The 12,026-nt window shown below is 43.0% G+C and overlaps 1 protein-coding gene and 1 long non-coding RNA gene across 7 annotated transcripts; one reads left to right on the forward strand and one right to left on the reverse strand.

The window, feature by feature from the left end:
* Positions 1-809: 809 nt before the first annotated feature.
* On the reverse strand, positions 810-2,265 carry LOC123041479 (ETHYLENE INSENSITIVE 3-like 5 protein). The gene has a single exon (XM_044464080.1). The coding sequence runs from the start codon at positions 2,243-2,245 to the stop codon at positions 845-847; it is 1,401 nt and encodes a 466-aa protein (XP_044320015.1). The 5' UTR covers positions 2,246-2,265; the 3' UTR covers positions 810-844.
* Positions 2,266-4,109: 1,844 nt separating this feature from the next.
* LOC123045641 (uncharacterized) lies at positions 4,110-10,960 on the forward strand. Of its 6 annotated transcripts, none has more exons than XR_006421533.1 (8): positions 4,110-4,448; positions 4,880-4,990; positions 5,137-5,274; positions 6,028-6,202; positions 6,639-6,940; positions 7,513-7,584; positions 8,056-8,127; positions 10,617-10,960. It is a non-coding gene; the product is annotated as an uncharacterized lncRNA (long non-coding RNA). The 6 variants fall into 6 exon arrangements; XR_006421534.1 differs by having other exon boundaries at positions 5,142-5,274; XR_006421531.1 differs by lacking the exon at positions 4,880-4,990 and having other exon boundaries at positions 4,111-4,448.
* Positions 10,961-12,026: the final 1,066 nt, after the last annotated feature.

Raw genomic sequence — 12,026 nt, forward strand, 5'->3', positions numbered from 1 at the left:
CAGGGGTGGTTTGGACCGGTTGCTAGAAGGGAAAACTACACATCCATGGGGGTGCGATGAAAAGTTGCACATCCCTGTTAGACAGTTGGTCGTGTCAGTATTCGAAGTTGCACATCTACTGCTAGGTATTTGGCGGATGCAGCAAACAGTGAAAGCACATCCACATGCAAGGGAAAGTTGCACATCAAGTACTAGGCAACTGCTCTGAGCAATAGACGAAGTTGCACATGTCACTGGAAGGGGTAGTTTGAGGGGTGGAGGTGACATCAGTGAAAACTGCATGTCCACGGGGCAGGCGGAAAGTTGCACATCCACTGTCAGCTAGTTGCACATCGCTTCTAGTCAGTTGTATAAAATGAGGGACTAAGTTGCACAAAAAAAATTCAAACATACCCATGCGGTATCTAGTTTCGAAGAGCACGTCGCGAGGATTCCAACGGTGAAAACGGATCTTAATTTCGATGCACGGTTTGAAAGTTATGGTTTTTTGAATTTTGTAAATCATAAATTAAATGATAGAAAGTCATCCATGCCCATGGAGTAAAAGAAGGCACAGCGGATGCATGTGGATCATCTAATACGCATGTTCGTTGGCTATTTCTTGTTTAACTAGTTGAAATCAGAGGAATCTTTTCTAATCAGCACAAGGAGACAAAACACTTTCTATAAATTACCGGCCGTTCACGATACGTAGACCTGCCCCTTATAACTTATTCAAAAAAAGTGAAGTACTAATAGGACTAATAATCAAACAGGCGCAAATAGTTAACAGAAAACCCAACCCTTACATATATACACACTCCATAATCCACCTCGTCTTGAGTAAGAAATAACTTTTAACCCACTAATCCAAATCCGAACTCCCCCAGTGCCAGATCGGACTGCCCGGGAAGTCACTCATGTCCACCACATCGGCAACGCTCAAAAAATCGTCGAACATGTCATCGTGCACCGTCGCCGCGTCCAGTACGCCGGTCTCAGCAGAGGAAGTATTGCTCTGCTCCCCACCTCCAGCCGCCACGTCCTTGATCTCCTGTTCACCGCCGTCTGTGCCCTGCAGACAGCTGTAGTACATCTTCATGAGCTCGTCGATGGAGTTGCGGTCCGCCTCCGCGACGCCGTCAATGCCCGGCAGCGCAACCAGCTCCCGGCCACGGCCACTGTCGACATTTCCTCCCGTGCTCTCGTTGCCAACCTCTCGCTTGCGCTTGTCGACGTGCAGGTCGCGTCCCGCTTCCCGCGGCTCCTTGTCGTCGTCGTCGCCTGGCTGCTCTTCGAGCGGCGTGATCCGCAGGGCGCGCTGCACCTGGCGGTCGAGCGCCTCCTCCTGGGTGATGACCCTGGACCAGGTCTCGGCGTCCCTGGCGCTCATCCTATGCTGCAGCCGCTTGGATTGCCACACGAGCTTGCGCATCTGGTCGAAGCGCGGGCTCAGGTGCTTGATCACCGCGCTCAGCAGGGAGATCTTCCACGCCTTCTTCAGGTCGTGAGGTTTCCGGTACGGCGGTGGGCCCTGGTGCGCCTGGGTCTCGCCCTGCAGGCCCCACCAGACCTCTTGGCCCGTCGGCCACCATGGTGGCGGCAGTCCCCTGTCCAGCGGGAAGCTCCGCTGCGGGGGCTCGCAGTGCTGGATCAGCGCCGAGAGCAGGGACCCCAGTGTGCTGTCCTGGATGTCGAGGAGCCCGTGGAGGAACGACGACCCCGGGCTTTCGAGTGCCGTCGACGGACCGGCCAGGGCCGTCGGTCCCGTCCGCTCGAACCCAACGTCCTCCTTCCACCAGCCGCGGAGGCTGTCGGAGGAGCCGGACACGGGCATGCCGGTCTCGTCCACGATGCCGTACACGAACCCCCGCGCGTTGCACGCCTCCATCATCCTGAGCATGTGCCGGAGGACGCCGTCCTGCGCCCGGAGCATCGCCTTGCGGCGGTACCGTGACTCCGGCATCTCTGCCTCCTTCTCTGCTTGGGCCAGGTCCGTGCCCGGCCTCTGTCCGGTTGCTCTCCGTTCATGGCCCGGGCTGCCCTCGAGCTTCATGAGAAGCAACTGGTCCTTCCACATGCGCTTCTTGAGGTCCGCGATCTCGATAGACTCTGAACCTGACTCGGACTCGCTCTCGTCCTGCAGGTCCGGCTCGGCGGCAACAGCCACGGCATGTGGGTCGGCCTTGGTCTTGCCTCTGTCCATGGCTGGCCGTGGCAGCTGGTGCAGGCCAGGAATAGGTTTGTCGTTGCTGGGGCTTCCCATAGGGACGTACTCCTAGCTGCTACGGGTGTAGCGGCTCGTCGATCGAATTTATAGGCGCTGCAGAAGAATGTAGAAGAAGGCTGGCCGTCTAGGGATGCGAACCCACCAGTGGGGTGGTGCATGGCGGTATCTTGACGAGCTCGGTAGCTCCCGTTGGAGCGCACATGGTTTGGATCATGACTCACGGCGTAAGTTGTTCTCTTCCAGCAGGCAACACGAACACGCAGCAAAACATGAAAGTGAGAAGAAGAAGATGCATGTACGTCAGCTCAGCCTGTTCACCAGGAAACATTAGTTTAATACTAAGATGGCATCCATGCATGCACTAGAGAGTTCTTATGCGGAAGGAGCCAAATATCCCAGCTGTTTCTTGTGCTGATCTCTTTTGGAAATGCGAAGCCCTGTGCTGATTGATCTCGGAGCGCAGCGTACGCAAGCACAAACGTACTCCTTGACTTTTCATATAGTCGGTACCACTGAATTTCGTGTCACCATCTAAGGAGACACTGAATTCAATAAATGCGTGGCCGGACGAGTTTGTCAGTTCGACAAAAAATATCCCAGCGAAGAAAGGTTGTCTCTTTTTTATGTCATGCTCTTTTTGCAGCCGTGCCTTGCAACTCCATATAAATATTTAAGTACTAGTATGTCACTTGTGATTTATCTGTCCATATTAATGTGATTCTGTAAATAAATGTTTAGTAAATCCTACCTGTGATTACCTTATATTTTGATGAGAAGTTTGATAGGTAAATTAAATGGAATTGGTTCAGAAGGTTAATAGAATTCAAAACGGTCTGCAGGCTCATCTACTCCCGTGAACAGTAATTCTAAAAGATAATAAAAAATTCAAAAAAACTGAACTTTTTAAACATGAAAGATGAGAGAATTTTCTAGGTGCGTGCAAAATTTCAATGTGTTTGGACATTTCACGAGCTCGTGGTGAAAAATAATTCGGTCTGCACAGTGCATTTTTTAAAGTTTCTTTGACAAGCCAAATTTGTTATTTTTGCCACGAGCTTCTCAAATGTTCAAACACCTTGAAATTTGGCACGCACCTAGAAGATTCTCTCAATTTTCATGTTTAAAAGTTCCATTATTTTGAATATTTTTGCTATTTTTTTATTTTACTGTTCATCGACAGGTGCAGCCAAGCCTGAGTGCAGAAACGATGCACTCAGTGAATTAAGGTGATTAATCATCACACAAGAAAGGTTAGACAAATGAGTGGGGAGAAGAAAAGTGAAACATGTAAACTTACATTATTTTTAACTAATAGAGACTAGACGAGTATCCGTGCTTTGCAACGGGAACGGAAAATTGCCATCTTTACAATATAGTAGAACGCCCAATGTTGTATATGATAGATTCTTACTTTTTTTAACTATTATAGAGATTTTTGAGTAAAAAGAATTCCTAACTTTTTGTTGGCTTGTTTCGCGGCCAAATGAAATGCCATGCATTTTCTGTCAATATGAATGTCGCAAACATTCCATCCAGAAATAAGAGAAGGATGGATCACAGAGCCTTCTCAGCGATCGCGATTCTGGGCTGTTGGATCGGTTCCCTTGATGCGTTTTCGTCCGTTGGATTGAGAGGTGGGAGGATCTGGGCCGTCGGATCTGGAAGAAACACTGCTGGAATGAATAGTTATGGCAACATATTGTAAATACCATGCCCCCACCAGGGCATTTCGGTAATTTCGCGTGGTGGGGGTATAAAAGGGCCGGCTCCCCTGGTGAACCCTAGCCTCCTCCTCTCCCCGCACCCGCGCCCCCTCCCTCGCCCGCCCCGCCCCGCTCGCCCGCCCCGCCCCGCTTGCCCGCCTTTCCCCGCCCCGCCGCCTCGCCCACCCCGCCCCGTCGTCCCGTCTCGCCCGTCCCGCTCGCCGTCTTCTCTCCCCTTCCCAGCCGCTCGCCCGCCTCCCTGCCCCGCCGGCCGCCGCCGTCACTCGCCCAGGCACCCGCCCGCACTCGCGCCGCCGTCGTCGCCCCCTCTCCTCTTCCTCCCGCCCGTGCCTCACCGCGGCTTCCTCCCGGCTCCTCGTCCGCGGCCTCGACGGCGCCCTCCTCTTCCCTACCTCGAGGGCACGGAGATGCTGACGGAGAAGCCCGGCTGGGTTCGCCATGACGGCCTGCAGATCTTCTCCATCAACATCCAGCCGAGCGGCCTCCGCTTCGCCACGGGAGGTGGTGACCAGAAGGTTGATTTCCCCCCTCTTGCTAATTTTTCTCGCTTGATTTGAGCTCTGTAGACCGGGAATTCGGCTTGGGTGTGCCAAGCTCGTTCTCTGCATTAGCCTGCGAGGTTCGGTGTTGTTGTTTCCGGCTCAGGGGAGTAGTGCCAGGCTCAGTTCTTTCCAGCCATGAATTTTGGCGTTGAGGCCAAGTGTGGATGGAAATAGTACAAATCAGTGTGTAGTAGCGCTTGCTCATTCTGTATATTGTTCCGTGCATAAGCGTGTGAGGTTCAATGTTGTAGCGGTAATCGTTGCTCATTTTACATGGCGTTCTCTGCATAAGCTTGTGAGGTTCAGTGTTGTCGTTTCCGGCTTACAAGAATCTGTGTGGTTGTGTGTCTCAATTGGTGCTGCTTCTCATTGTTGTCCTCGACTGAAGTTAGTTTTTGCTGTAGTACTAGGAACCTGTTATTTGGTGGCACTCTTTGGTCAAGCTTGAAATTTTTTGGGGCTCAAGCCTACCGTTCTTATGATGGTAACTGGGCCATTTTTCTTACTAATGGAAGGTAATTAATAGAAAGTTATGGTTCATGATTTATTTACTGAAATAGTTGACTGACAGTTAAATTTTTTGGTAGGATGTTTGTTTGACGATGCAGATATATTGGTTGGATTCTGCAGTGTTGATGTTGTTAACTTCTTGTTGTGTCAGAGTAGGAGGCAGAGAGGGAGATGGGGTGGTAAGAAGAGAGGGTGAGGAAGGAGGAAGAGGAGATCCTCCCGGCACTCATGGTGGTCGCCCAGATCCCAGCGGGGATGGCAGTCCAACATGCTCTGTGTTGTTCTAAAGGTGAGATGCCACCACCATGTTTTAGTAGCTCACATCTATCTGTACTCATTTGACCGAACTTGTGTTAAAACAAGAATACTGATAACCTGGCCATCTTTATAATAAGAATAGGGTTGATGTATCTGCAGAATATATGAAGAATATTGCATGTGCAGAATACATATATGTTACTGCATCTGCATTGAGACAGAACACTTTTGACACATTTGTAAAGCATCTACATTGATAACCTGGCCATCACAGAATACCTAAATTTGACGAATATATTATATGCCTTCAGTACCAGCTTAGGGGAAGTACAGTATCGAATCTCTTGCTCCTGGGTGCTGCTAGATCCTGTGTTACTAAATGTTCTTTTCCATTTAAGGTAATAAAATATCCACCTGCATTCATGTTAGTGTTAGCATTGCTGAAAGAAAGAAAAAGGCCCGCTTGATTCTAGCAGCCCTGGTTAATATGGCCAAACTGATGTGGGAAAGGGTGCCTGATCCTTTTATGTTACAAAATTATAGACTTATTCAGTGGTAACACGCAAGTGGTGGCTGGCCCTTTTCTATGTTGTTAGCTTTAGAAAATTGTAGAAGCTACCTTAGGCACATGTACCTTTCATAGGAGGAATTGTGCCCTTGCAATTGTTATATATCATTGCCTTTTAGTCCCGTTCCCAAAAAGTATGCATTGATGCTAGGTCCTTTTCTACAATATTATATCTACATGATTATGTAATCTCTCGTATTGCTATATTTTTTGCAGGGGAACCATGCCCATGCGACGGTACCGAACAAAGTTGTGCACGTGGTCGTGGACACTCTACGCGAAAGAAATTTGTATAAATATACAATGCTCTTTTTGAAGACTCCTGGGATGATATTGGAAGGAACTCGAGCGGAAGGCCGCCGGACATGGAAGAAATGAGCCCAAGCCCAATGTAACTTTTCTCTCTCTGAAGCAATGCCTATTTATTGCTTTTGTGTTGGTACTTTCAGTTCTTTGAGATTCTTATTTGTGCAAAAACATCGGTGATCTGGCAGAGAAGGTGAATTGTAGCAGCAATGTGAAAGTATGTACATAACAATTTGCCTAACAAATGAGAATGTCTAGGAACTGAAAAGAGTTCTAACATTTTGCTTTATGTCCATTGCACTACATACGAGAATAAAGATGCATTTGGTTACAAATACTCTATTGATTACTATGTGTAAAAGTAATTGTTAGTTATACTAAAAATATGAGATAATTTATTCGTTATCTACTCACCCATGGTAGTGTAGGTTCGTGTTCTTGGATTTTATTTCATTGTTTTTCTTTTTACCTTTTGGTGAGCCGGTGAGCTAATTTGCTATTTTCCTCTTGGTCTATTGCAGCAATTGGATGCTTCAGTGGATTTGAATGGGGTTCATTGTAGGCGAGTGCTTGAATTGCGGCCTCACATGCATCATTAGCTTCCCTTATCCCACACAAGTATTCTTCGTGAGAACTATGCTTAGATAGCTGAATGTATTATTGTGAACTACTGAACCTTTGCACTTTTGTTGTAACATACTGAACATTTGCACCATTGCTTTTCATTGTATAAATGTATGAAATAAAAAAAATGTCTCATACCAGGTTGGATATTGCGGGGGCGGGTGGGGTGCGGCAAAGATTAATATGCATAAAGTGTGAGGTGTACAGAAACCTGCACCTTATACTCCTGTCTTGCTTTTGCTAACTATATGAAATAGACTGAACCTGAACCTGACTACAATTGAATGTCTAAGCTGAATTGTTGCATCCGTAGACATGGAATTATGGATCAATTTTAGCTCTCAAGAACTGCATACTTATGGTCCTATGCAATCCCAATTTATTCAGGCAAGCATCCCAAAAGTTCACTAATGAACAAAGCAACATCACACAGAATCTAAGTTTTAGGCCAGGTTACTGTAATGTATTTTTAAAGATGTACATTAGAGAAATTGTTCAGCCAACAATCCAATTAAATTTGTGTGCAGCTATATATATATTTACTAATCAATCTTTTCCCTTCTCTCTATCTAATTTTAACATTGCACAATGATTTACTTCTTGTTTGTAGCTTACACTGAAATCTAAGCTTGTGTGCATGTATGTATTATGAACCAGCCCTGTCCATTGCCTTACTGGATACATAAGTCTCTCCATTGCTGTTGTCGGATGGGTTTATGTTTGCTGTTGTCGGATGGGTTTATATTTGCTATTATTTTCTGTCTTGGTTAGGAACCATGTGCTATAATGCACCAATGCTGCTTTCGGATGACGACGACAATGCCAAACGCACCATCACCTGAGGTAGCTCATGTCTATATCTCATTTACTTATCATGATATGTACTTGGAAGTTATTCATATTGGTTTCTTAGGATCGCCTTCAAGAGCATGCTGAAGAATCACCACACTCCATGAGACATCCATATCAAACTGAAACTCAATTTCCTTGCATTAGCCAAAGAATGCCATCACATATTCTTTGATGTTGTTTTGGAACTATTTCAGTATGGTTGAGTTCTTTTTTGTAAGTGTACTCTTTATGTTGGTGACTTATTTTTTTAATTGATTGTTCTTTTACAAAATTGAGCAAAAAGAAAAGAACAAAGAAAAATTGTTTAGCTAGATAGGCAAAGCCGCCGGTGTTTACTTGTTTGCTGTAGACCCTTGATGGGCCATGCTTTTCTCTGCTTTTTGCGTTCCTGGACTGTAAGAAATCTTGTGGATGTTTGCTATATATGTTTTACTCAAATGTGTTACTTGTCTCTTCTTTCAGATGATTGGTGGGCAGAATTAAAGAGGGATTACCAAGTAAGGAAATACACCTGAGCAAGCAGTTAGACCCAAGGTACAAATGTAAATCGCTCAACCATTTTGATATTTAGTCTCTCAAGAGTTCTTTTCTTAGTATATTATTCTTCAAGATCCACTTTCATTTTACTCAGTCATGCCCAAATGCCTTTTCTATAAATCATTCTAAAAGATCCATTTGTGACTTACTACCCCCCTCTGCCCATATTTTTATCTATGGATGCTGCTCTCTCTCTTTCTCTGTGTGTGTGTGTGTGTGTGTGTGTGTGTTATAGCCATGTTTAGTGCTTCCGTTTAGTCCAAAGGGAGTAGCTCAATTGTGTCCTGCATAAATTAGATCTTTTCAAAAACATTTTAACCAGGATCCAGCTTTCTATACATTGATAACTAGAGCATAAGTGCACTCGCTCAATTCTGAAATTGTTCATATTTATGGCTTCGGTATAGTATACATAGTAATCATGAGTAGATCGTAGAAGTTAGAGATGTACAAATGATTGATTGGAAATATATATTTGTATTTGCAACAACACACTAGATCACGTCAGGTAAATATTTTTGTAGAATATAAGTCAGGTTTAGAACTTTTGATGACGACAGCTGAAAAACCAAAGTAAATCCATGATATATAGTCAGTATAATATATATTTAGATATTCATAGATATTCATGGCATTGCATAAGCATAGTTCAGTTTCCCTGGGAGCACTAGCTGCTGGCTTTTACATGTATTTCTTGATTCTAATAAGATGCAGCTAATCTTAGAAAATATAGTAAGCACCTATCATGAAATTTAAAACTGGCATGATGTGGCTCTCCGTTGATAACTATGATGCTTGCATAGCTGGTTGATTTATTTGATTATAATCAAACTAAACCATCATAGTATTAAGATTGTGATTATTCAGATAAAAAATGATCAAAGAAATACATGTACCAAAGTCACATCTGTTGAGATAATGATTAGGCATACAATTGCTTCTTCAAATTATTGCAATATTGTAGTTCTCTGTAGTCTAATAAATTATGTACTGTGGTCCTCCGCCTCACCGCTTAACGGGATGGACCGGGCAACGTACGCCAAGGCGAGACCTGCCTCTCCTCTTAAGTTGATTGGTTTCTCTTTCTGCATTCCTTTTCTATGGTCTCATTTGGCATTTCTCCTTCATGATTATTATGTTGTCCCTTTTGGGTTATCAGATGCTTTACCTCGGCAGCATGATGAGATTCCTTGCTTTCTCCATGTGAATTTTCCAAAAAGCTTATCTATTTAAGGAACCATTTTTTCTCATTGATGTTGCATCAACTAATGCTTATAGTACCTAATAGAACTAAAAGTCGGTTACCCAGTCAACACACCTTATAAAAAAATATGAATGGGCAAGATGTGGCCATCTAGAGTAGAATTTGGTTCATTGATTAATGTAGAAAGACAGGGGTCAAAGTGATCTTTTTCCAAGGTAATCACCACTGTTTTGTTTTAGGCTTATGTGCCTGATGTTTTTTAGGATCTCTGTCAATAAGGGGATATATCAAGGTAGTGTGTTGTGTTCTAATTATAAATGAAGAGAAAGTTAAGAACTTCATAGATACAATGTAATCATGGCTAGAGCGTAGAGGTTAGAGATGTACAAATAATTGATTAAAAATATATATTTGTATTTGTAACAACACACTGGATCACGTCAGGTAAATATTTTTGTAGAATAGAAGTATGATTTAGAACTTTGACCATGTCCATCATATATATTCAATATTCATGGCGCTCCACAAGCATAATTCAGTTCCCTTGGGAGCACTAGCTGCTGGCGTATAGATGTATTTCTTGATTCTAACAAGATGCATGGCAATCTTAGAAAATATAGTAAGCACCTATCATGAAATTTAGAACTGGTGTGATGTGGCTCTATTGATAACTATCATGCTTACATAGCTGGTTGATTTCTTTGATTATAATCAATATGAACCATCATAATTCAAGATCGTGATTATTCAAATGATATGATCAAAGTCACATCAAGCCACTTTACATGTACCAAAGTCACATCTGTTGAGACCATGATCAAGCATACAATTGCTCCTTCAAATTATTGGGATATTGTAGTGCTCTTTAGTTTAATAAATTATGTATTGTGGTGCTCCACCTCCTTTTCTCTTCTTGCCAGTTCATATACTCTGCATGGGAAGTTGCCTACTTGGTATGAGCTTCAGTAGCATCGGCATCCGCTACACCTTCCTATGTTCTTTTGTTAATAGTTTGTCCATAATTATAACAACGAAATGCATGAATGTATATAGCTTTGCACCAAGACACTTTACTTTATCTATGATCTGTCATTTTTGTGAGTCGCAGATGATTTTGGCATTGATATTCTCATGCAAGCCATCCTATCTTTGCAAGCCTAAAGATAGAATACACTCAGGGCACCGCATGTTTAAGTTGTCACTCCTATGTTTATAAGTTTATAGGAAGCAAACATTTTCATTATCTTTGGCACTTATATTTTCATTATATTAACTTGTGCAGCGGAGTTTTAAAATCAAAACGGGGCAATTCTCTACTGTGACAAAGTGAAGAGAAAACTGATGCATCAAATTAATACAGAAATTCAGTTCATATGAAGCAGAAGAAAGGCATACAGTACCTTACATTGACAGTGATTGTTAGCCCATTGTGGTACTTCAAATCTGATAAAGAATATATTTCATGACCGAGACATGACATTTGGAGAATCTCAGTTCTAATATCTACATGAATCAACTTTTATTTTGTCATGCTACTGAATGTTCTGATATGGGACTATCTATTCTGTGTATCTCTTATAAGTAATAATGAAATGATCTATATATAAAGTTTTCCTATTTTGATTATATTATGTTTTCGATGATGCATGGTTCTTGAATTTGGAGATTAACATTTAGGCTTTTGATATTTTGAACCTTTTTGCTTTGTACTGAACTTGATGCAAACCAGTTTGTCTTATCTGGCACTGCCACTCAGTATTTTTGGAACAAATTTTGTCATGTGCTTGCAAATTAATTACCCTATTGACTTAGTATTCTCAGTTTTCCATGTTTTTGGTATATCTCTACTGTTTGTGATCTATAGTAAACTCATTAGTCCTGAAAGAGTGCTGTAATTTCCTTTGGATGTACAAGATTTATACATGCCGGGTCACGACGCTTGGACGGGCAATGGGCGCCAAGGCGTGTTTCCGATCTAGTTTCACAATATGTCGGGACAAAACTCTTCAATCGCAGCAATGTAAGCAGGACATGTTGATGCATGGATGGAGTAGTACAACGGAATATTTATTCCTCTCTACCAAAAAACAGTAACAAGAAGAATCGGTCAGAAAAGTAATAGTACTCCTAATAATTATTAGAGGAATTAAGCTAGTTCAAATATGCCTTAAAAATGCAATGCAATGCAATGCTATAGGGTATCTCTGCCAGTCATGACAAACACAATTACATATAGGAAGGATCAAACCAGGTCCGTTCTCTTAGTGTAATAGAGTAAAAATAAATAGTAGTAGTAAATATGTATATACCCAGAATAAAACTCCTTTTTTCCGAAAAGGGGCGCTTTATTACTTAAAATATTTAACACTACACCCGGCCTCTGCATAATTAAGATGTACACAGCCAAATAAGGTTCTCTCGCACAAATAAGTAAAAAAGGCGAAATACAAAAAGATCCATATACGCTTAAAGCAGAGGGGGGCCAATCCTAAGATCATGTTGCCACCCATATTGGGTAAAAGTATCCCTCGCCGTAACCTCCAATCGTGTACACATCTTCGCAACTAGGTCTCGATTCTCCACGCGTTGTAGAGAAGACCATAAACGAAGAGTCCCGGTACATTCGTAGATAACTGCATCAGAGAAATACTTTTATCATTAAAAACCTTATCATTTCTACATAACCATAACG

Source organism: Triticum aestivum, chromosome 2B (genome assembly GCF_018294505.1).
Source record: "Triticum aestivum cultivar Chinese Spring chromosome 2B, IWGSC CS RefSeq v2.1, whole genome shotgun sequence".
NCBI lineage: Eukaryota > Viridiplantae > Streptophyta > Magnoliopsida > Poales > Poaceae > Triticum > Triticum aestivum.